This window comes from Thalassophryne amazonica, chromosome 2 (genome assembly GCF_902500255.1).
Source record: "Thalassophryne amazonica chromosome 2, fThaAma1.1, whole genome shotgun sequence".
Lineage (NCBI taxonomy): Eukaryota > Metazoa > Chordata > Actinopteri > Batrachoidiformes > Batrachoididae > Thalassophryne > Thalassophryne amazonica.
In genome coordinates, this window is record NC_047104.1 from 40,711,487 (window position 1) to 40,738,091 (window position 26,605).

Consider the following 26,605-nt stretch of genomic DNA (forward strand, 5'->3'; position numbering starts at 1 on the left):
TATCCCTACCCCTTCTTCCCCACAACCAGTAATACCCTTTGCCACATATACACATAAATTCCTACACACCTAAACCGATATCAATATATATATATATATACATATATATACACACACATACATATACACATCAACATACACATATATACACATATACATATATACACATATATATACACAAACATAAATATACACCTACACATACCTACTTACATACAAAATACTATATATTTACAAGCCGAAGCAAACAACAAAAACACCCTAACCCTCATTACCCTTCCTCCTCCCTATACCCAGAAAAAAAACATATTTTTGTACCGCTGTTTGAACTGGTTCATGCTTGGACATTGCTTGAGCCCCACTCCCAATCTGTTCCACATCCTCACCCCACAGACAGAAATACAGAAACCTTTTAATGTTGTTCGTGCCCACTGATGCTTTAAATTAAATTTCCCCCTCAGACTGTAATCCCCTGATCTGTTAAAAAACATATTTTTAATATTTGCTGGAAGTAAATTGTTTTGCTTTATACACAATTTGTACTGTTTGAAAATGAACCAAGTCTGTGAATTTTAAGAATTTGGATTGTAAAAATAGTGGATTTGTATGATCTCTATAGCCAGTATTATGAATAATTCTTATAGCTCTTTTCTGCATTACTGATAGTGATTGTGTTGTACCTTTATAAGTATTACCCCATACCTCTGCACAGTACTGTAAATATGGTAAAACCAGTGAGCAGTAAAGAATGCGGAGTGAGTTGTGGTCCAGAATATGTTTCGCTTTGTTTAGAACTGAAATGCTTCTTGACAGTTTACTTTGTATATGTTTTATATGAGTCTTCCAGTTTATCTTATCATCTATTATCACCCCCAGAAACTTATTTTCATGTACCCTTTCAATATCTACCCCCTCGACTTGTAACTGAACCTGTATGTCTGTATTACAATAGCCAAATAACATGTATTTTGTTTTACTTAAGTTTAATGATAATTTATTTCTGTCAAACCATATTTTCAATTTTCCCATTTCTATACTGATCCTCCTCAGTAACTCCTGCAAATCCCCCCCTGAACAAAAAATGCTTGTGTCATCTGCAAATAATACTAATTTTAATATTTTGGAAACATTGACAATATCATTTATATAAATTAGAAACAGTTTTGGACCCAATACTGACCCCCGTGGGACGCCACAAGCATTGTCCAAGCATGATGATGTATATTCCCCCAACTTCACAAACTGTTTTCTGTTACTTAAGTAGCTTCTCACCCAGTGCAACACCAACCCCCTAATCCCATACTGTTCAAGTTTATTGATTAATATGTCATGATTAATTGTATCAAAAGCCTTTTTAAGGTCTATAAATATTCCAACTGAATGTAATTTGTGGTCTATGGCGTTTGCAATCTCCTCAACTGATTCTATTAATGCAAGTGATGTTGAACTATGTGCTCTGAATCCATATTGACTATCAGTAAGTAATTTATGTTTATTTATGAATTTGTCTAATCTATTATTGAATAACTTTTCTAATAATTTGGAAAATTGTGGAAGCAAAGAAACAGGTCTATAATTTGTGAAGTGGTGTCTATCCCCAGTCTTATACAGCGGCACAACCTTAGCTATTTTCATTTGATTGGGAAATTTACCGGTTTGAAATGATAAGTTACAGATGTATGTTAATGGTTCTACAATCCATTCAATGACCTGTTTTACCACCACCATATCAATTTCATTTAAATCGGTAGATGTTTTATATTTACAATTATTCACAATGTCTATAATTTCATTTCCATCCACTGCTGTGAGGAACATTGAACAGGGATTTCTTTCTATGAGATTATTATCCCAATCCTCAGGTTGGGAATCGGGAATTTTTTCTGCCAAGCTTGGTCCAATATTTACAAAAAAATTATTAAAACCGTTGACTACCTCATCCTTATTTTCCTTCTTGACATTATTATCAATGAAATACTGAGGGTAACTCTGTTTTTTATTACCATTTTTGATAATGCTATTTAATATATCCCATATTCCTTTAATATTGTTTTTGTTATTATATAATATGTTACTATAATATTCCTTCCTACATACCCGTATAATATTAGTTAATCTATTTTTGTATTTCTTATATCTATTTTCTGCCTCTTTAGTCTTTAGTTTTATGAATTCTCTATACAGTGTATTTTTCTTATTACATGCATTTCGTAACCCTTTCGTCATCCATGGTCGAGCTTGGATTTTTTGTTTTCTGTAGTCTTGTTTAATTGGACAATTTTTATCATATAATGATGTAAATATTTGTAAAAAAGTTTCATATGCACTATCAACATCACTTTCACTGTATACCTTTTCCCAGTTTTGCTCCTGTAAATCCTTCTTTAGTGTGTTCATGTTTTCCTCTGTCCGCACTCGCCTGTATTTTATTTTCTCCTCTGGCTGATTCCGCCGATGGTTTCTATTATAAACGATGAAAACTGGTAGATGATCACTAATATCATTGATTAATAATCCACTCACAGTGTTATTCTCAATATCATTGCTGAATATATTATCAATTAAGGTGGCACTATGGGATGTAATTCTGCTTGGCCTGGTGATTTTTGGATATAAACTCATACTGTACATTATACTGATAAATTCATCTGTTATTTTATGCTTATTTGGATTGAGCAGATCAATATTTAAGTCACCACAAATGAACACAGTTTTTTGATTAGTTTTTGAGAACATTTTTCCCATACAGTCAGTGAATGTTTCAATACTAGATCCTGGTGCTCTATATATACAGCTGACTAATACATTTTTGCTTTTTTCTTCACATATTTCAATAGTTATACATTCTAATAAGTTATCAATCACAGTTGTCATATTGTCTACTATTTTATAATCCATGTTCTTATCCACATACACAGCCACTCCTCCTCCACTCTTATTTTTTCTGTTTACACAATTAAATTCATATCCATCCAGTTCAAAATCCATTCCTTTATCTTCATTGATCCATGTTTCTGATATAGCAATTATGTTAAATATTTTTTTAAACTGACTTAAATATTCTTTAATGTTGTTAAAGTTTGCATATAGACTTCTGCTGTTGAAATGGATTATTGATAATTTGTTATCCGTTTTAATGATCCGATTAAACTGTTCATCTGTATAATAGCAACAACTGTCATTGATATTTGAGAAGAAATTATTGTCCGGGTCTATATCGTGCTCCAAGTCCAGTACATTGTGGTCTGTGTATTTAAATGTTCTCAGTTCTACTTTTCCATGATCAGCAATCCTTTGAGTTATATCCTTCTTGTCTCCAGATGTAGATGAATAGGTAGTAGATGAATAGGTTCCTCTGGTCTGTGTCATGGTGTTGTGATGTGTTTGTGTCCTCATACCTTATTGGTCATATTTGTCCAGATCCTCGCTTTAAGAAACACTATTGTTCATATTTGTCCAGCTCCTCGATGTTCCTTATTGCCATGACTTTTGCTTGTTCTGGTGATCCGTTCAGTTTGATGAATATTTTACAGTTTGAAGTCCATGTGTGCTGGATTTTTCCCTGTTTCTTCAAGAAGCGTGCTTTCCTGGCGATGTCGGCATTCCGTTTGGTGAGATGTTCATTGATGAATACGTTTGTCCCTTTCAGTTTTCTTCCTTGTTTTAACAGTGCTGTTTTGTGTTTTCTGTTGATGAATCTCATGATGACGGTTCGTTTATCACCGTCATTTCTCCGGGGCAGAGGGTGGCACGCTTCAATGTTATTTAAATCCATTTCTATACCTTTAGATAGGAGGAAATCAGCAACCTGTTTTTCCACAGAGCTGACCTCCTGTTCACTGGGCTCCCCTCCGCTCTCATCTGTTACCGCCCGTGCGTAGGACCGTGGTTTGATGTGAAGACCTGTGATGATGACGTCGTTGATTCTGGTGTACTGCTCCAATTCAGCCACTCTATTTTCCAGCTGCACCAGATGCCGGTCTTTCTCGGCATTCTGGAGCCGCAATGCCCTCACCTCCTCCACCAGATCCATGATTGATTTCTGTTGCTGCTTCACAACAGAAATCTCCTCTGATAGAAAGTCCAGAGATTTTTTAATATCGTCACCTTCCTCCGCTGTCAGAACCTTCCTAGGCCCCATGGTCGGCTTATGAGCAGCTTGTCGATCGCCGATGTTAACAGCATTAACAGGTATGTAAATGTTTGGGCACCCTTGATGATTTGCATGATTTTCCTTTATAAATCATTGGTTGTTTGGATCAGCAGTTTCAGTTAAATATATCATAGCAGACAAACACACTGATATTTGAGAAGTGAAATGAAGTTTGTAGTATTTACAGAAAGTGTGCAATAATTATTAAAACAAAATTAGGCAGGTGCATAAATTTGGGCACCCTTGTCATTTTATTGATTTGAATACATTTGTCACTAATTATTGGAAGACAAAATTGGTTTGGTAAGCTCACTGCCCCTTGACCTCCTTACACAGGTGAATCCAATCATGAGAAAGGGTATTTAAGGTGGGCATTTGCAAATGTTTCTCCTTTTTGCATCTCTTCTAATGAGTGGCAACATGGGAGGCTCTAAACAACTCTCAAATGACCTGAAAACAAAGACTGTTCAACATCATGGTTTAGGGGAAAGATACAAAAAGCTATCTCAGAGATTTCAGCTGTCAGTTTCCACTGTGAAGAACATAGTGAGGAAATGGAAGACCACAGACACAGTACTAGTTAAGACCTGAAGTGGCCGGCCAAGAAAAATCTCATTTAAGCTGAAGCGAAGGATGTGAGAACAGTCATAGTCAACCCACAGACCTAAGTTTCTACCTACAACATGATCTTGCTGCAGATAATGTCTCTGTACATTGTTCAACTATACAGCACACTTTGCACAAGGAAATGCTCTACGGGAGAGTAAGGCAGAGGAAGCTTTTTCTGCGTTCACGCCACAAACAGAGTCGCTTGAGGTATGTTAAAGCACATTTGGACAAGCCAGCTTCATTTTGGAATAAGGTGCTGTGGACTGATGAAACTAAAATTGAGTTATTTGGACATAACAAAGGGCAGCAAAAGAACACAGCATTCCAAGATAAACACTTGCTCCCTACAGTAAAATTTGGAGGTGGTTCCATTATGCTGTGGGGCTGTGTGGCCACTGCAGGTCTTAGTAATCTTGTTAAAGTTGAGGGTCACATGGATTCCAGTCAATATCAGCAGATTCTTGAGAACAATGTTCAAGAATTAGTGACAAAGTTGAAGTTGCGCCGGGGCTGGATCTTTCAACAAGACAACAACCCTAAACACTGCTCAGAATCTACTCAGGCATTCATGCAGAGGAACAAGTACAACATTCTGGAATGGCCATCTCAGTCTCCAGACGTGAATATTATTGAAAATCTGTGGTGTGATTTTAAGCGGGCTGTCCGTGCTCAGAAACCAACAAACCTGACTGAACTGCAGATGTTTTGTAAAGAAGAATGGTCCAAAATGCCTTCAACCAGAATCCAGACTCTCATTGGAAGCTATAGGAAGTGTTTAGAGGCTGATATTTCTGCAAAAGGATGATCGACTAAATATTGATGTTTTTTTTTTTTCTGTCTGGGTGCCCAAATTTATGCACCTGCCTAATTTTGTTTAAAGAATTATTGTACACTTTCTGTAAATCCTACAAACTTCATTTCACGTCTTAAATATCACTGTGTTTGTCTGCTATATGATATATTTAACTGAAATTGCTGATCATCAGGAAATCATCAGGGGTGCCCAAAATTTTATATACCACTGTACTTTAACAGCTGCACACAAGAAGGAAAGAACATGCAACTGTTTTTACCAAGCCATGACAATGTAAACATGACAAATAATTACCTTTATAGACCGCTCCAAAGGCTTTCTCCAGCTCATTTGAACGGCTCAGACTGGAGCAGTCCTCTGTGATTCAGGAAGTGATTAGACCCATTTTCAGCAGCCAACTTCCAGAGAAAATGATTAATCCGCAACAAAATATTTATTTTATATAAGCAGCATCTAGCACAGCGCACGTGGCAGCTGGTGGAACAAAGCGCTGCGTCCAGCTGGGAACACAGTAGGTGGGATTGCCACGACAATGTGCGTGCAAATGCACGGATCAAAGTCGTGCAAGTGTCAGGGCACCTTTACAGGGTACTTTTTGGAAAAAATGTGTAAAGTGTATGGGAATTAATGTAAAAGGGTACAAAAACTTTGGTGCTCCAATTGTACCTTTTGGGTACAGCAAATGATACCCCTAATTCTCTGTGGTCTTCATGGGAAGAAAGAAGGAGGCCAAGAAAGAGGTTTTTGGATGAAGTGAGAGAGGACATGTACTCTGCATTTCGCAGAATGTGGAAATGCTGCTGGTCTTTAATTGGAACTCCGCTCCCGGTGAACTGGAAGGAAGCGCATCTTCCAGCTATTTTGAATAAGTATGAGACAACGGCCTTCCTTTTTACATAACGAGCACATCCTTGCCGCAAGCAATTGTCGCTTAGCTCTTGGAAAGTGCTGCTGTTGATGCTTCAGCTGGCAAGGGAGAAGAGCTGGAGACGAGCTGGCCTCCGCCGCTGCTCTGCCTGGGAGCAGATCCGATCTGGCTGTTTGGAAGAGAAAAGTGTTCCCAAGTCTTCAGAGAGAAAGAGCGACACTCCCGTTCAAAGCCAGCGAAACTGGCACAGTATGAGAGATGCGGAGATGGAGAGCGGGGGGAGAATGGGGGATTAAGTGATTGACAAGTGGGGTACTGATTAGTATAGTAAAGCACTGAGTATAAAAGGAATCCCCTGGGTGGAAGATAAGTGAACGGGAAAGGGACACGCCAGAGAAACAGAGGGGGAATAAAAGAGAGGAATGATTGGACAGAAGATGGAAGACATTCAAGTAGATTTAACAAAACCTCTCCATCTGTGACACATTGGGGAGAAAATGTTGTGGTGGAACAGAAAACTGAAGGGCAGAGCAGGAGACAGAGTGAAAGAAAAACAGAGAACAGATAAACAGATCCCCGGGCCATGTGGTGGTCAAGACAGAAAAACCTTTTCCGTTTCTCTGTGGAGCTTTCTAACTCTTCTTTCTCCTCATTACAGGTGTGATGGAGTCACTCCACTCCACTCCACGGCCTCTCTGGGCAGGAAAACGAGGAACACCGTATAATTGAACACATCTTAAAATAGAAAAAAAAAAAACAACTTTTCATCGGAAAAGCATTGTGGGGAAGGAGACAACAAAGCAGCTACTTTGAGTGCTTTTGAAGCTCTATGGCTTCCGAGTGGTGGATTGAACCATCTGAAATTCTAATCAGCTTCTTGATGAAGACCCTGGTACCACACGGGAGGGGGGAAAAAGACCCTGTTGTGCCTAATAATCACCATGACACATGCAATGTTACTGAGAGTGAAGCAGACAGAGGTGACTATGGCACGAGAGAGAAAACAGAACAGAACAGACATTTCTGGGAGTGCAGAGCAAAAATGTGGCTGACAGATAAAACCACTTCATTATTTAAAATATTAATACAGTAATGCTGCCTTGTAGCTCGACAGAAAACATGAGGCACATGAGGAATTCTTTTAGTTGTCGACTCACAAGGCTGTCGAACAAAATCCTTCAAGCTATAAGAAAAGATGAATATATCGATATGTCTGTTTAGGGAGATGCTGAGAGTGCTGCACCTACACGTGGCGTCGTCATGACGCCGCACGAGGCAACTCTAAGTGGGCCCGGTGTGAAAGGGGCTTTAGGCATGGGTGTGCAGTAGTCCATATGTAAATCAACCAGTGACAGCAGCACCTGTCCTTCCCTATCAGCCAGAGTGTGGCAGGTGTACAACTCTGTGGTATCAAGAAAGCGGACACAAGATAAACAATTTCTGGCATTAATAGATTAATGCCAACCTGTAAGAGTGGATAGTGGTCACCAAAACTCCCTGAGGTGAAAACTGCAGCGGCATAGTAAGGTTTTTGTATTTTTCCACAAGTTCCCGCTCTTATTTCATTTAATGGTTGTTTTGAATTCACTTTCATTGGGTATGCTGCAGGCACATAAATGTCTCCTGTGGTTTTAGAGGGGAAAGTGGGTTTTTAGACCATCACAACCATTGCTTAGCTTTGCAACCCCACACTGATGCCAAATTTGCACATTCATGGAATGCAACAGCTTTTAACATGGCTGCACATTAATACTCTAATATCACTTATGATATGTGCTACCTGAAGGCCAAAATTTGTGTGTGCATGATGGAAATAGTGAGTGAGGGGGAGAAACAGCTTTCTCATAAACCAGGGGTATTCAACTTGTTCCAGAAAGGGCCAAAAGGGTGCAGGTTTTCTACTATCAGTGAAATCACCTGGTGGAGTGAGTAGGTGCAAAGAAAGCCTGCACCCTCTCGGCCCTTTCTGGAATGAGTTGAATATTCCTGTCATAAATGGTTCTTTTAAAGCCCCCTTCACCTGGTCCATTTTCCCCCTAAAGTGGCCACAATATGCCATCATGATATTACAAAGTTGCAGGTAACTGGCAAAGATACATGCATGCAAACACGGTGTACATGCATTGTGATATCTGCTTATGGAAGGTGTATCCGAGTGTTGCATTCCACATTAAGAATAATGAATATGAGGTGCATCCAAAAAGTATCTGACCTTATTTTGTTTCATGGAAACAAATGCAGCATGTGAGGTGTCATGAGGTGGAGAGGTGAAGGGAGCTTTCTTGCGCATGCATGAATTTTTTTGTAGTCTGCAGTGCACGCATACACCAAGCCAGAGAGTGCAGACGTACTGTGCCTGTGTCAGATGTTGACAATGGAATGACTGGAGGCTATCCACAAGCCAAAATGACCAAGTGATTGACAGAATACGGACTTTGGATATGGATGATCATCATATTACCAAACAAGAACTTGTGGAGGACGTGGGGATTAGCACAGGTTCCATTTTAATGAAGGATTTTGGTATGTAGTGATAGTCAGCGAAATTTGTGCCGAAGCAGCTGCATCTGGGAGTCCCGCAGCCACTCATTCTGCTCAGTTGATTCAGGCTTTTGTGGCTAAACACAACACTCATGTGATTCCTCAGATTCCCTACGGTCTCACACACACTTCTCCCAGCAGTTCTGTTACTGTTTGAAGTATTTCTGGAAAACCCCTTTTGGAATGTGTCTAGCTGGGCCATCACGTTCCACATGAAGTCTTCTCGCAACTCATATCAAGTCCCTTTTAGTGTAAGTTTGGCCATCCTACCTTGTTGTGTTGGGGCCCAGCATGCACATTCCACTAACTAGCACATTCTCAAAGCTAAGTCCTTAAGTTAATAAATATATTATAAGCTAAATTGTTTCATGCAAATAGAAGCTTTGAAAATATGACAATTTTACAAAAGAGCAGTGGCCATAGTTTGCAGTTTTTTATTGCTTGTACAACCCCAATTCCAATGAAGTTGGGACGTTGTGTAAAATGTAAATGAAAACAGAATACAATGATTTGCAAATCCTCTTCAACCTATATTCAATTGAATACACCACAAAGACAAGATATTTAATGTTCAAACTGATAAACTTTATTGTTTTTGTGCAAATATTTGCTCATTTTGAAATGGATTCCTGCAACACATTTCAAAAAAGCTGGGACAGTGGTATGTTTACCACTGTGTTACATCACCTTTCCTTCTAACAACACTCAATAAGCATTTGGGAGCTGAGGACACTAATTGTTGAAGCTTTGTAGGTGGAATTCTTTCCCATTCTTCCTTGATGAACAACTTCAGTTGTTCAACAGTCCGGGGTCTCCGTTGCTGTATTTTGCGCTTCATAATGCGCCACACATTTTCAATGGGCGACAGGTCTGGACTGCAGGCAAGCCAGTCTAGTACCCATACTCTTTTACTACAAAGCCACGCTGTTGTAACGTGCAGAATGTGGCTTGGCATTGTCTTGCTGAAATAAGCAGGGACATCCCTGAAAAAGATGTTGCTTGGATGGCAGCATGTGTTGCTCCAAAACCTGGATGTACCTTTCAGCATTGATGGTGCCATCACAGATGTGTAAATTGCCACACACACCCCCATACCATCACAGATGCTGGCTTTTGAACTTTGTGCTGGTAACAATTCAGATGATCTTTTTCCTCTTTTGTCCAGAGGACACGACGTCCATGATTTCCAAAAACAATTTGAAATGTGGACTCATCAGATCACAGCACACTTTTCCACTTTGCACCTGTCCATTTCAAATGAGCTCGGGCCCAGAGAAGGCGGCGGCGTTTCTGGATGTTGTTGATGTATGGCTTTCACTTTGCATGGTAGAGTTTTAACTTGCACTTGTAGATGTAGTGACGAACTGTGTTAACTGACAATGGTTTTCTTAAGTATTCCTGAGCCCACATGGTAAGATCCTTTACACAATGATGTCGGTTTTTAATGCAGTGCTGTCTGAGGGATTGAAGGTCACGGGCATTCAATGTTGGTTTTCGCCCTTGCCGCTTACGTGTAGAAAGTTCTCCAGATTCTCTGAATCTTCTGATTATATTATTGACTGTAGATGATGGAATCCCCAATTTCCTTGCAATTGAATTTTGAGAAACATTTTCTTAAACTGTTGGACTATTTTTTCAGTTGTTCACAAAGGGGTGATCCTCGCCCCATGTTTGCTTGTGAACAGCTGAGCCTTTTGGGGATGCTCCTTTTATACCCAATCATGACACTCACCTGTTTCGAATAAACCTGTTCACCTGTGAAATGTTCCAAACAGGTGTTCTTTGAGCATTCATCAACTTTCCCAGTCTATTGTTGCCACTGTCCCAGCTTTTTTGAAATGTGTTGCAGGAATCCATTTCAAATATGGGTTGAAGAGGATTTGCAAATCATTGTATTCTGTTTTTATTTACATTTTACACAACGTCCCAACTTCATTGGAATTGGGGTTGTACACAACATATCTGTTTTTACAATATTAAGCAGATGTAGTACAACAACAATATGCTGAGACAGAATATCAACAAGAGGGCCCCCAATTCAATGATGGATTTCTACAAGGAAGAGCACCCCATGTAAAACGTGCTAAATCAACATGTAGATCCATACTGGATCCAGTTTGGGGACCCTGAACAAAACAGAAGCAGCAAAAAAAAAAAAAAAAAAAGAAAAGAAAAAAAAAAAAATTAGTTTATTGCTATTTATTATTTCTGAAAATGTAAAGCCTTAAAACCCCATATGAAAAAAGTTTGACTTTAAGGTGAAAACTCTGGCTCATGCCAGTTATGGCTCCAGTTATTCTTTCAGTGACACACTCATGCTGGAATTTGTTGTTTTTCTTCAGCATTTCTGTTTCTAAACCACTTTTAATTTTGGCCCCACTCTCTGGACACATTTGTAGACACGTCTCTCTTTCAAGCATTCTGCAGAACTGGACAACCTGCAACTGTTCATATTGTGACAAGTATAGGTGAAATACCCCTTTTCTACTTTCTCACCGTCTCTCCAGGCAGCCGAGGGATTCCAACGTAAAGATGGTCCAAGAAGTTGGCACTGCGTCCAAGGCCCAGCACAGTGTAAGGAAGGTGAAGGGCAAAGTGAGCCGACTGGCTCAATTGCCCGGCTGGAAGAAAGCAGGAACAGAGAAAACCATTGAAAAAACCATGTCACACAGAAGCTCGATATCAAGACCTCTTCGGGACTAGTCAAGAGATTTGTCTCACATGTCAATGTTGTTCATGTTTATCTGTGATGGACAAGTAAATAAAAAATGTGTTTTGGGACATAATTTTGATTTGTGAAGACAAAGCAGTTTGTGACCAATACTGTACACAATATTGTGCACAATAATAGGTTTGAGGCTCCACCTGGTTTTGCAGATGATACTGTATTCAAGTACAGTACCACTGTTCCCTCTGTGGGGAGTAGAGAAAGTGCAACAACAATAACAAATATGGCTGCTCATGGCGATGAATCTTGTGTGGCTAGAAGAGAGTAAACACTCATTTTATGTCACAAAAACAGCATTGGTGATAATATTAGGGAGGGGTGTTATTTCAAAAATGTTGAAATCTATACATTTTTGCATTGAATATGGAAATATACATGGAATAAACCATAACAGTATAATTTTTGGGTCATTTGGTTCCAAAAACCCATATGGATGGAGCGTTTGAAAATTTCAAGTAACGCATGTGTCGTATATGTACTGTTGACGTAGAAAACCACTCTGTTGCTTATAATTAGTTCATTGTGGCCATATCATTCTTTACATGTGATGATTATACTCAACTGATGTTCCTGAAATAAAAACTACATAGCTTTTGTTTGTTACAACTGATCGTAACATATGTACTGAAATTTGTTTTTTTTGTCAATTACTCTTAAAAAACACCAGATAGGCTTATTGTTACTATAGACGTTGAATATAAAGTTGGGGTCAAGCAACATTTGGAGCCGAATTTCAAGTCTCTAGGTGCAGCAGTTCTCAAGATATGACATTTCCGTCAATATTTTTGGCGATTTTTGAACCCGATATCTTCACTGGCTCCATCCATATGGCTTTTTGGAACCAAATGACCCAAAATTTATCCTGCTATCGTTTATTCCGTGTATATTTCCATATTCCACGCAAACATTTATAGATTTCCAAATTTTTGAAATAACACCCCCCCCCAATAATATCTAGGAAAATGTATTTATATTTCTCATTTTTATTTGAAGAACTGGAATTCTTGGAAAGAATGACAAAATTCTGTGGGATTCTTCTAATATGTTGTTATGCAATGTTTTTCTTTTCAAGTAGTTAGCTGACTTTTATGCCAATTGATCACTCAGAACAACTCTGGCCTGACAGGGCTTGGTGCCATGTCCTCCTGAGCAGACACACCACTTGCCAAAAGCCAGGAGTAGAATTTTTTTTCTAAAGCTTGCAGTACTTCCTGCTGCCAAGACACCCCCTAACCCCACCCCACTCCCTGCGCTCGACTCAGGACAACCTGGCACAAATCCAGTGTAGCTAGGCCTAATACTAGAAAAGAAGAAGAAGAAGAAAAAAAAATCGGTGTACACTGCATAATCAGCCCTTGATATCTTGAGGTCACTCTGCTCATGCTTGGCATGAAAAATAAATGTGGAGTTAATCAAGCCAACACTGGCCTACTGGAAACCAAGTGTGAGGTGGACAATGCACAAAGAAGCCATGCTGAGCGCCTGAAAATTTTGAGTGTGATCAAAACCGGTGCAAATTTAATGGACCCTTCCCAACTTATGTGCTGACCTCCCACTGGGATATACATGAGTGTTGCCAACATACTGCTTGAGAAAAGCTCAGCACTGAGCTTAGCCACGTGTGAGAGCTGCATAAGGTTCGATCAGAATATATCATCTGAACTTTGTGGGCTGTGAGATGCGTAAATGCTCCGAAAAACACAGTTGTAGGAACACTATCCATTTTTGACATGTGGTGAGTTTATGAATGTTTAAGAGCATTACTTTTCTTTTCTGCCTCTTCAAATATCTGAACTTGGTTTGCACAAACCACCTCAGCTTTGTGCGGGACAGATAAACTGTATTTTTCAGACACTGTGAGAACCTACGGTAGGCACATTTTCATTCATAAATTCTGATTTAATTAATCTGACTGAACTTTCAGCTGTGTGTATAAACACAGCCTCCATCTGCTTCAGCAATCTTACAACATTGCTGCTTTAAGCTCCCCCTCTTCACCCAAGAGATAATTAAAGTTTTATATACTGCAAGATAGTTAACCTAGTCTGACCAGGACTGTCAATGAAACAACTACACGTACAACATTAAAAGAGATTAGGACGAAATGCACAAGCACGACCGAGCCACCAAGACTGCAGCACGAGACGTTCTGCTGACATGAAGAAGTGTCATAAAAGACACAAATCAGTGCGAAACACCCAAGGTCAGTGCAAAAACTCCTTCCGTGTCCTCACCCAACCTCTCCCTCTTTACTATTCTCCTCCATACCCTGGTATCTTTTTTCTTTCCCTCTTCTCTCCCGTGATACCTCACTCTTGTATGGCCTGACTCCTTTCCCTTCACGTTCTTTTCTTTCTTCCTGCTCATCTCGCTTCTCTCTCCCCTTCAGCTGCTGTATCTCGCCCACGCCACCCAAGTCTGCCAAGTGCAGTCAACATAAATCAACCTCTACATGGTAAACAAAGAAAGAGAGAGAGAGAGAGAAAAAGAGAGAGAAGAAAGAGAGAGAGAAAAGAGAGAGCGAGCCTTGAAGGATCCAGTGATCACAACTAATGTGGATGGACTGTGTTTTCCTGGCACAGCAACTTTATGTCTATTTATTTTCTTTTATTTATTTTACATACATGCTTAATCTTGGCTCAGTAAAATAAAAAAAGCTGATTATTTTTGTACATACAGTGCCCTCCAAAAGTATTGGAACACATAGTATTTCACACATTTTAACTGTTTATGCTATTTCAAATACAAAAAAATTAAGAAAATTAAAATTTTCTAAAATCTTTATCTTCCAGAAATTCGAACCGAAAGCAAATCTCTACAACAATAAATTAATAGGGCAGCACAGTCTTGCTTGAATCACTGCGTGATATCATGGGATTTGACCACCTCTGGGGAGAGCCTGCTCAAACACACCATCACTTTTAACAGAGAAATGGTGCACGGTTTTGTTTTTGGCTGCAATCACCGAAGCAGTCGTGAAAAGTGCAGTTTTTTTCAGTTCCCAGTTAAGAAGGGAAGACAAGGCAAATGGGAGAGGTTGTCGGTAAGTGTTAGTCTACACAACTAACCAGAGTAGTTGCAGCCTCTCACCTGCACAACTGCCTTGACATGTTTGAGCTCCGGGTCATAAACAAGCCGCAACAATTTTCCACATCTTCACTTTTTCTTTGCATTTTCAATTTGTTGTGTAATTGGCCCAAAAACTGAGAAAGTGCCATGTTTCTGATGGGGACAGATGAGGGCTGTCCCCTGAAGTACATTTTTTTGTGTGTGTCATATGCAACATATTTTAACCCTTTAGCACCCATCCTCAAATAAGACGACGGTGCCCAATTAAAAATATAAAAGCCAAGATGATGGGTTGCATAAATAATGGAACGCTTTGGTATAATATACCTTTAAATAATCAGTTTTATTGCCAGTTTTCTTCAGACAAGTCAGGGGACAGATACATGATCGTTGTCAAAAACTGAGTGAGTGTGCAAGAAGGAGAAAAGTGAGGAAAGCCACCAAGACACCCAGACAACCCCATCTTGAAGCTGTATAACTTTCTACTCTATACAGATTTACCATAGAGTGACATACTGTTTGTATTTCTTCATAATTGATGTACATAAAGCCCTAGACTTATTCAGTGACTTGGAAATGTTCATGCGTCCATCCCCTGACTTGTCTGAAGAAAACTGGCAATTAAACTGATTATTTACTGGTATTATACCAAAGGGGCTGATTACTTATGCGACCCATTATCTTGGCTTTTATATTTTTAATTAGTTTATATCAAGTTGTAGAGATTTACTTGCAGTTTGAGTCTAAGGAAGATCATTTTAGAAATGTTTATTTTATTTATTTATTTTTTTCTTTGTATTTGAAATGGCATAAACAAATGAAAATGTGTGAAATACCAAATGTTCCAATACCTTTGGAGGGCAGTGTATTGGGTTAAATCAAATAAACCAGTGTTAGTCCAGTTTGGCTCATTGCAGCTTAGTATTTCTCTTTTTACACAGTTGGTACAATCGTGGCATTTTACCTCAGGAACATAGTGTGCTGGGGTGAAACTTATAGCAGGGAGCTGTAGGAAGCAAAAAAGCCTTTCAGTAACGCTCGTGTCTGATGGCGGTAGCTGAATAGATCCATCGACTTTTGCCAACTTTCAATACAGAAGGCTTTTATCAGTCTTCTCTCTTTATCTCTTTTTCCCCTCTATGTGTCATCTCTCCATATATTCCATTTTCTGAGTTTTCTGAGTCCCGGGTTGTAGAGATGGAAGAGGCGGCATAATTGTCTTAATCACACATCAGCGATCATCACACAGATGGAGAGAGACACAAATATTGGCTGTTTCCATGAGGAGCTGGCAAGACAGTCACGGACATCGACGTTTTCAGCGTTGCAGAGAGTTCCATCTTCTAACAGCCACTGAAGATAAATCTTTTCCTAAGAAGCGTGCGTGTGTGTCTAGGGATAGGGGAAGTGTAGGTGATCAGCAAAGTGGAAATCTCTCCAAGGTAAAGCAGGTAATGATTTACAGTTGTTCAGTTCATGGTTTTCAAAGGTGACTCACGGGTTGACAGACCCATACATTATTTATGTGTCACATGGTGCTTCCAAGGTATACACAAGCGCACACACACATGCCCCACTGCAAGACAGTCACTGAGCCTCTCAGGGAACCGTACAAATGTGCTCTTACCCACACAAGTACAAACAGAACATGTTGCAGAGACACAACTGACAGTTAACTCCTGAAGATTGACCATCTACGATCTAAGCTTCTGATAGTTTCAATTGTCATTTTTGTTCTCTGCATGTTATCTTGCAAAGTAGTTCTTATGTCGACCTCTTTAATTTTATTTAAATGATCATGTGTCTAAGGATGACCTTAGCACTACCTCAGTCTTAACCCTCATGTCTCTTATCCCACCACCAACCCTGATGGTAAATTTCTACAGGGTGGAGACGGGGGGTATTTTCTGGAGTAAAAGTTGCATTTATTGATTTATTTTTCACTAGTTTAAGAGATCTTTTGACCTATCTTCTTCTCCTTCCGGCTGTTCCCGTTAGGGGTCGCCACAGCAGATCAATCGTTTCCCTCTCACCCTGACCTTTGAATCTTCCTCTGTCACACCAACCACCTGCATGTCCTCCCTCACTACATCCATAAACCTCCTCTTTGTCTTCCCTCTTCTCCTCCTGCCGAGTGGCTCCATCCTCAGCATCCTTCTCCCTATATACCCTGGATCCCTCCTCTGCACATGTCCAAACAATCTCAGTCTCGCTTCTCTGACTTTGTCTCCAAACCATCTCCCCTGAGCTGTCCCTCTGATATTCATTCCTAATCCTGTCCATTCTTGTCACTCTCAAAGAGAAACTTAACATCTTCAGCTCTGCCACCTCCAGCTCTGTCTCCTGTCTTTTTTTAATGCCACTGTCTCTAAGCTGTACAACATAGCTGGTCTCACTACTGACTTGTAAATGTTCCCCTTCACTCTTCCATTACTTTGAACAGTTGACCCCAAGGATTTAAACTCATCTGCTTTCACCACTTCTACTCCTTGTAATCACACTATTCCAGCGGGATCCCTCTCATTCACACATATGTTCTCAGTCTTGCTCCGACTGACTTTCATTATCCTTCTCTCCAGAGCATATCTCCACCTTTCCAGGCTAGACACAACCTGCTCCCAACTCCAGAGATCCCATTAGAAATCACTAGAGATCCCAATGTCATCTGCAAACATCATAGTCCATGGCGACTCCTGTCTGATCTCATCTGTCAAACTGTTCATCGCCACTGCGAACAAGAAAGGACTCAGAGCTGATCTTGGTGTAATCCCACCTCCACCTTGAATGAGTCTGTCATTCCTACTGCGCATCTCACAGTTGTCACACTATCCTTGTACATGTCCTGCACGACCCTCACATACTTGCGACCTCACTCTTGGCATTCAATGTGGCAATCTGATTGTGTCATAATATTAATAAATTAAAAGGATCTATTACGCTCATCATTTTTAATTGCAGCAATCTGATCGTGTCATAATATTAAATTAAAAGGATCTTTTCCGCTTTCATTTTTAAATGTGACGTAAGACCGTGCTGCACCACAGCACTTTTTTTTCAAGCCTCCTGCACCACTCCAACACGCATGAAGGTGGAACAACAAATTGTTTGAAAAATTAAAAAACAAGCAAAAACTTATCTTGTAGCTCATACTGCCCTTTTTCCAAAGCCTTCCTCACCACAATCTTCTGGATTTTGGTAAAACCAGCAGGGTAAGTGAAATCCTTCAAGTACAGCTTAATCACCTACATCAGTTCATCAAAACTCCATCGTCGAAAATACTCTGTCGCCCAAACCTCCATCAGAATCGCCTCCATCAGTTCACTGTAGTCATGAATAGTCTTTCCGTCGTCAAACTCTTTCCTAGGTGGCATCCATTACCACTAGGTATATATATCAAGAGCAAGATCGCAAGCAAGTATCTTATTCCTTTGGTGACAAAGCAAGAAACCCATGGGGGACTAGCTTTCCTGAAAATGCAGTGGGGTAAAAAAGTATTTAGTCAGCCCCTGATTGTGCAAGTTCTCCTACTTAGAAAGATGAGAGAGGTCTGTAATTTGCAACATGGGTACACTTCAACTATGACAGACAAAATGAGAAAAAAAAATTCCAGAAAATCACATTGTAGGATTTTAAAGAATTTAATTGTAAACCATGGTTGAAAATAAGCATTTGGTCACCCACAGACAAGCAAGATTTCTGGCTCTCACAGACCTGTAACTTCTTCTTTAAGAAGCTCTTCTGTCCTCCACCTGTTACCTGTATTAATGGCATCTGTTGGAACTCGTTATCTGTATAAAAGACACCTGTCCACAGCCTCAAACAGTCAGATTCCAAACTCAACCATGGCCAAGACCAAAGAGCTGTCGAAGGACACCAGGAAGAAAATTGTAGATGTGCAACAGGCTGGGAAGAGTGAATCTACAATAATCAAGCAGGTTGGTGTGAATAAATCAACTGTGGGAGCAACTGTAAGAAAATGGAAGACATACAAGACCATTGATAATCTCCCTCGATCTGGGGCTCCATGCAAGATCTCATCCCGCGGGGTCAAAATGATCATGAGAACGGTGAGTAAAATCCCGGAACTACACAGAGGGCTGTGTAGTTCTGGGATTTTACTCACCTGATGAATGACATGCAGAGAGCTGGGACAAAAGTAATAAAGGCTACACACTACGCAGAGAGGGACTCAAATCCTGCAGTGCCAGGTGTGTCCCCCTGCTTAAGCCAGTACATGTCCAGGCTTGTCTGAAGTTTGCCAGAGAGCATATGGATGATCCAGAAGAGATTGGGAAAATATCATGTGGTCAGATGAAACCAAAATAGAACATTTTGGTAAAAACTCAACTCATCGTGTTTGGAGGAAGAAGAACGCTGAGTTACATTCCAAGAACACCATATCTACTGTGAAGCATGGGGGTGGAAATATCATGCATTGGGGCTGTTTTTCTGCAAAGGGCACAGGACAACTGATCTGTGTTAAGGGAAGAATGAACGGGGCCATATATCGTGAGATTTTAAGCCAAAACCTCCTTCCATCAGTGAGAGCTCTGAAGATGCAATGTGGGTGGGTCTTCCAGCATGACAATGACCCCAAACACACCGCTTGGGCAATGAAGGAGTGGCTCCGTAAAAACATTTGAAGGTCCTGGAGTGGCCAAGCCAGTCTCCAGACGTCAACCCCATAGAAAATTTGTTGAGGGAGTTGAAAGTCCATGTTGCCCAGCAACAGCCCCAAAACATCACTGCTCTAGAGGAGATCTGCATGGAGGAATGGGCCAAAATACCAGCTACAGTGTGTGCAAACCTGGTGAAGACTTACAGGAAACGTTTGATCTCTGTCATTGCCAACAAAGATTATGTTACAAAGTATGTGTGGACCGATTTTTAGGGAGGACCATTTGGTCTGTGATACCAGCACTAAAATGGTCCTAGCTAGAACCCTGCTGACGTCTGTTAAAAATTTCATGTCAGTAGCACCTTTAGAATTATATTTACTGAGAAAAATGGTGATGTGTTCAATACTTATTTTACTCACTGTATATAGCATTTTTAGAATGGATAGTCCAGGGAACTGGTTACATATACACCTATGGGTTTGTTTGGGTTTTAACCTTGTATCGCTTCTGGTGACTGTTTTACCTTGTGTTTGCCGGAATGAATGGTCACCCAGCTATTATTGGGCCTTGCACTTGTGAAGCACATTGCGTTAACCTGCATTGTGATTTGATGCTATACTTATAAATTGAATTGTGTGGTTATTATTAAGCACTAATTGTGACCACACAATAAGCTCTGACTGTCCAAAATGAGGCACACCAGGAAGAAGAAAAGATTGCAGTTGTCTGGCTACTTGAAGCTGGCTCCAAAAAGAAGCAGGTTTCCCAAGTTACCCGGCAGGAATAAGTAAAATGTGACTGTCAGAGCATCATGCTATATGGCCCAAAAGTTCACAGGGTGGGGAATGCCCATGGTTATACATCCAATTTGGCGAATCAATCATAGAGAGTTTCTGGACATGATTGAGCTATGATAATGTACAGAGTACATAGTTCTTGAAATGGATTCGTGGTAAATATTCTGAAGCATAGATGGCCCAAAGGTTCATAGGGTGATGAAACGGTGATTAAGTACAGTGGGGGAAATAAATCAAATCAAATCAAATCAATTTTATTTATATAGCGCCAAATCACAACAAACAGTTGCCACAAGGCGCTTTATATTGTAAGGCAAGGCCATACAATAATTACGGAAAAACCCCAACGGTCAAAATAAGTATTTGATCCACTGTCAATTTTGCAGGTTTTCCCACCTACAAAGAATGGAGAGTTCTGTATTTTTTATCGTAGGTACACTTCAACTGTGAGAGACAGAATCTTAAAAAAAAAAAAAAATCCAGAAAATCACATTGTATGATTTTTAAACAATTAATTAGCATTTTATTGCATGAAATAAGTATTTGATCAGCTACCAACCAGCAAGAATTCTGGCTCTCACAGACCTGGAGGGGTCTGAAATTTTCATCTTAGGTGCACGTCCACTGTGAAAGACATAATCTAAAAAAAAATTAAAAAAAATCCGGAAATCACAATGTATGAATTTTTAATAATTTATTTGTATGTTACTGCTGCAAGTAAGTATTTGAATACTTACCACCCAGCAAGAATTCTGGCTCTCACAGACATGTTAATTTTTCTTTAAGAAGCCCTCTTATTCTGCACTCTTTAACTGTATTAATTGCACCTGTTTGAACTTGTTACCTGTATAAAAGACACCTGTGCACACACTCAATCAATCACACTCCAAACTATCCACCATGGCCAAGACCAAAGAGCTGTCTAAAGACATCAAGAACAAAACTGTAGACCTGCACAAGACTGAGATGGGCTACAGGACAAAAGGCAAGCAGCTTGGTGAGAAGACAACAACTGTTATGATTATTTATTAGAAAGTGGAAGAAACACAAGATGACTGTCAATCTAACTCGGTCTGGGATTTAGAATAGAATAAAATAGAATGCCTTTTATTGTCATTATACACAAGGTATAGCAAAATTAAAAGACAACTCCCATAGTGCAAAGGTGTAAAAGTAAATATAAAAGACAAATAAAAATATATACATGTATTTACAAAGGAGCCAGTAGGTGTATAGAAATAGAAGTCTGTACTATTCATTGCATTCACCTTTATAAAAAATAAATGCAACAAATAGTGCAGACTGTAGGCTAATGTGCATTCAATACCCGTATTGCACTTGGGTAGAACATGTTGTTGAGTTTGGATGTGCGGGCCATGATGGACCGGTACCTCTTTCTTGAGGGCAGAAGTGAGAACAGGGTGTGACCGGGGTGTGAACCATCGAAGCTGATGCAAGATCTCACTTTGTGGGGTAAGGATGATTCTGAGAAATCTCAGAACGACACAGGAGGACCTGGTTAATGACCTGAAGAGAGCTGGGACCACAGTCACAAAGATTACATTAGTAACATACGATGCTGTCATGGTTTAAGATCTGCAGGGCAGCAAGGTCTCCCTGCTCAAGCCAGCACATGTCCAGGCCCGTTTGAAGTTCACCAGTGACCATCTGGATGATCCAGAGGAGGCATGGGAGAAGGTCATGTGGTCTGATGAGACCAGAATAGAGCTTTTTGGTATCAACTCCACTTACCATGTTTAGAGGATAAGAACAACCCCCAGAAAACCATCCCAACCGTGAAGCATGGGGGTGGAAACATCATACTTTGGGGATGTTCTTCTGCAAAGGGGACAGGACGACTGCATCGTATTGAAGAGAGGATGGATGGGGTCATGTGCTGTGAGATTTTGGCAAACAACCTCCTTCCCTCAGTAAGAGCATTGAAGATGGGTCATGGTTGGGTCTCCCAGCATGACAATGAACCCAAACACACAGCCAGGGCAACTAAGGAGGGGCTCCGTAAGAAACATTTCAAGGTCCAGGAGTGGCCTGGCCAGTCTCCAGACCTGAACTCAATAGAAAATCTTTGTAGGGAGCTGAAATTCCAAACCTGAAAGATCTGAAGAAGATCTGTATGGAGGAGTGGACCAAAATCCCTGCTACAGAGTGAAAACTTGGTCAAGAACTACAGGAAACATCTGACCTCTGTAACGACCGACAAATGTTTCTGTACCAGTTGTTAAGGTCTGTTTTTCTAGGGGATCAAATACTTATTTCATGCAATAAAATGTACATTAATTAATAAAAATCATACAATGTGATTTTCTTTTTCTTTTTTAGATTCTGTCTTTCACAGTTGAAGTGTACCCACGATAAAAATTACAGACCTCTCCATTCTTTGTAGGTGGGAAACTTGCAAAATCAATAGGGGATCAAATACTTTTTTGCCTCACTTTATTAAAATACTCATAGTCTGAGAAAATTTATGGAAACCGGATGTTCTCTTAAATCACTTGTACACAGCATTTACAAACAAAACTGTTCCAACTTTCCTCATCTTTTACAAAAAACTATGTTGATAATACCTCTCCATTCTTTCTTTTGTGAAAAACCTGCATAATTGACAGCGGATCAAATACTTATTTCCCCCACTGTATATCATTTTTAGAAAGAATTGCATAAGGTATTCTTAAATTATTTTGTTAAAAGAAAAAGTGGCAGACACATGGACAGTCCTATACCAGCATGGGACACATGTACATGACCTCCAGCTGGTTGTCTTGGATCCACTTTGTTTCCTAAGAGATGGATTGTACACTGTCAATCATGTGTTGGGTGGGACACCGTGCCAAGGCCACTGCTGACTCTGCTATGTGGAGATAGGACAGAACTGCTCTGCAACACACTCTCATCCAGTGCTCTGCACCAAACCCTTTGTTGAGGAATAGCAGCACTCGAGCCATGTATCCTTGCCAGTCTGCCTCTATGGACACACACACACACACACACACACACACACACACACACACACACACACACACACACACACACACACACACACACTGTCGGCAGAAGACACAAAGCAATCCTCCCTGCCTGTCACCTAACCCTGCATCCCTGTGTCCTGCATTGGACACACACATGCTGAGTGGCCTAATGCAGTCCATCCGCCACTTACTGACTGATGGAGAGCTGTAGTCTGTCAAAAACATCAAACCAAGGCCGACTTAAAGGTGCTGTCCTCTTCCAAAAGTGCTGTTCTTGTAAATCTTTTCTCTTGATGAAGGTACTTCATGGTGATGCACTGTGTGGCACTGGAGCCATTTCAAACTCACATTTTCCTCTTTCTGCAGGAACGTTCATGTCATTTTAGATTTTCTGGTCTTTGTGTATCAAAAGCCAGAGTTAAATATTAGGCTCACTGTTGAGTGCAGCTTGTGGTTTGTCCTAAAGAAGCATACTCAGGAGAGATTTGGGTGATCTGTCAGTGCTGTTGCTGTTACACTCTCCATAAACATTAAAAGTAAAATCCAGAATATACGTGGACAGAACATAGTTTGGACAATGCCTATCTCGGCTTTCAGTGCTTACCAGTCGAGTGAGTATAAGAGAACTTGTGGAGAGCTGGACATGTCCAAACTTGTCCTCTAACACTCCGAAAAGGAGGTGTTCCTTTGTCTCGCTTCATCAGCGAATCGGTCGTGACGCGCGAAGCCTCCGCGCGGCTTTCCATGACAAAATCTCTTGTTAAAAGTGAAATCTGCCGGAAAATGGCTGATGTCCAGCTCTTGTGATAACCAGAGAAAGAGCACACGACGGTCTCGTATCCACAGAGCCATCAGCTTAGAAATGATCCAGTGGTTTGTCCGGCACGTCGCAGCTCAGAGCACGGCGCACCGACCGTCCTTAAAGGGGTCCTTAAAGCTGTAGTTAAAGTCCTTATTCTCTGTGAAGCCCGTAAAATTTTCACCAAAAGCCAGATAACTTTTTCGAATGGTTTCCAGGTGCCAGTCTCTAACAGCTTCTGAAAAAATTCTGATGGAAAAAAAGTCCTTTTCATTCCGCCATTTCCAGACAATGAAAATCCGACGAGGGGGCGGGACCACTCCTTCCACAAGGCGTGCTCACAGGCGAATGACGTCACTGACAGGCATGGAAAAACTCACGCATGCGCACAAGGGTTCAAGCATGTCTGACGTAAAAACATATGAATGAAATCCATATAGTTTTAAAAAAAAATAAAAAGGACTGTTACTTTATGGACACACCACGTAACAAGCAAATTAAAAAGCATTTCACATTCACTCCAGTTGTATTCCTGTAACCCCAAATCACAGAATGCTTCAGTGGGTTTTACATCTTTAGATTCTCTCAGAAATTAATGAAACTCAAAAGACAATTACAATCAGGTCCATTAGTAATTGGGCAGTGACACAGTGTTTGTGGTTTTGCCTCTGTACACCACCACAATGGAGCTAAAATTAAACAAGATGAACTTGTTGTGTCGAATTGCAGCTTTAATTAAAAGTGTTACACACACACACACACAAAATCACATTAACGGGAATCCCTCCATTTTTAGAGCACTTAAGTAATTGGTCAGGCTAAATATAAAGATTAATTTTAATATAAACCACCACTTTTCCAGTTAGTTTTTTCGAGAGATGGATGCATGAACATTTCAAAGTCACTCAATATGACTTGCATTTACTTCTATCATTAAGAAATACAAAAAGGATGCTACCACCATACGGTAAATCTGCCTGGAGTCGGCAGTTCTCAAAATCTGAATGACTACGAAAGAAGGAGCATAGTGTCATGAGTGTAGAATATATATTTTCACTTTCAGAAACACCTAAAATAACATTGAACTTTTTCATGACATTCTATTTTTTACATGCACCTGATGCTTCTGTGATTGTGATTGGGAAGATAGACAAATAAACATGCATTGTACAAAATATTGGATGTTATTTCACACAGTTTGGATAAAAGAAATCAGATATCCATGGATTGCTGACTCCCAGCATTTGAAACACTACAGTCAAAATGTAGGTCCATTTGATGTTTTTTATTTATTTATTTATTTATTTTATTTTTTTGTGAGGACTTTAATTTGGGATTTTTGTGCATTGTTATAGTGCACTTTTTTTACTGCCATTTATTCTATTATTTTCGGCATTTATTTTGTTTATTTCTTTGGAAGCAGGGGTGGTGGCCAAGTGGTTAATGCGCTTGGTTTCAGTTCAGAAGGTTTCGGGTTCAAATCCCACCCCTGCCACATTTCTCCATGTAATTTGGAGTTGCATCAGGAAGGGCATCCAGCGTAAAATCTGTGCCAATTCAACATGCAGATCCACCTTGGATTTGCTGTGGCGACCCCAAGTGCAAACAAGGGAGCAGCCGAAGGGACTTACTATTTTGTATATTGCTTTGACAACTGGAAAGGGTCAAAATAAATACTACATAATAACACACTCATGCTTTTTTTGTTGTTGTTTTTGTTCATATATATATCTAAACACACACATATATATATATATATATATATATATATATATATATATATATATATATATATATATATATATATATATATATATATATATATATATATATATAAAGACCAGAGTATACATTAAAGGATCTGTGTTCTGCATGTTTGAGTTGGCTTTTTTTTTTTTAACGCCGGATGCCTTTTCTGGTGTAACTCTTCTCATTTAGACAGGTGTCACCGACCGAACGGCCCCCCTAAAAATCAGCCTGCTCTGCCTTCACTGCACATGCGTCACTAGCCGTGGTTCACTGATTATCATCTCGTTTCTGCTTAAAACTGCACTCCAGTCATCATCTATCTCAGCGACAGATATCTGAAGCTTTTGTACAACAATCATTTCCACAGAAATTCAGCATTATTTCATCATGAAAGAAGAAGGAAGCGATCAGAGCGCTGCAGCTAGGGCTGAAACGATTAGTCGAGTAATTCGAATAATTTAATTACAAAGAATGTTCAAGGCAAATTCTGTGCCTCGAAGCTTCGTTTAACATTGTAGTACATATTTCAGGCCTGTGTGTCGCGCTGTAATGTCCCCAGAAAAACAAACAGAAGAAGACTACAGCAAGCGCTAATCAAATTAGCACAAAAGCTACAGCTTTCTAACGCGACAAACAGAGTGAAATAAAGCCTTTTAGAAAAAAGACTGTCCATGCTGATCATCTGAAATAGCTTACTGTGCATTTAAAGCAAAGCAGTGTTTGTTTGTTTTGTTTTTTAAAACACAGTTTCATCCGCTGGATGCTCTACGCACGGCGGCCGGCTGCTGCCTCTCTCTGTGCAGTGTGAGTAGCTCAGCACTGGCCTCACACAGCTCCGTCCCGACCACAGACAGTCGCTGGAAGAAGTCCAG

The 26,605-nt window shown here is 40.0% G+C and overlaps 1 protein-coding gene across 5 annotated transcripts in view; it reads right to left on the minus strand.

Moving 5' to 3' along the window:
- The window catches only part of itfg1 (integrin alpha FG-GAP repeat containing 1), a 578,524-nt gene that overhangs the window by 66,851 nt on the left and 485,068 nt on the right, over window positions 1–26,605 (minus strand). For all 5 annotated transcript variants that reach the window (XM_034185393.1, XM_034185381.1, XM_034185366.1 and 2 more), the window contains one exon: window positions 11,482–11,606. In XM_034185393.1, coding sequence (XP_034041284.1) covers window positions 11,482–11,606 — 125 coding nt within the window. The remainder of the gene's footprint in view (window positions 1–11,481; window positions 11,607–26,605) is intronic.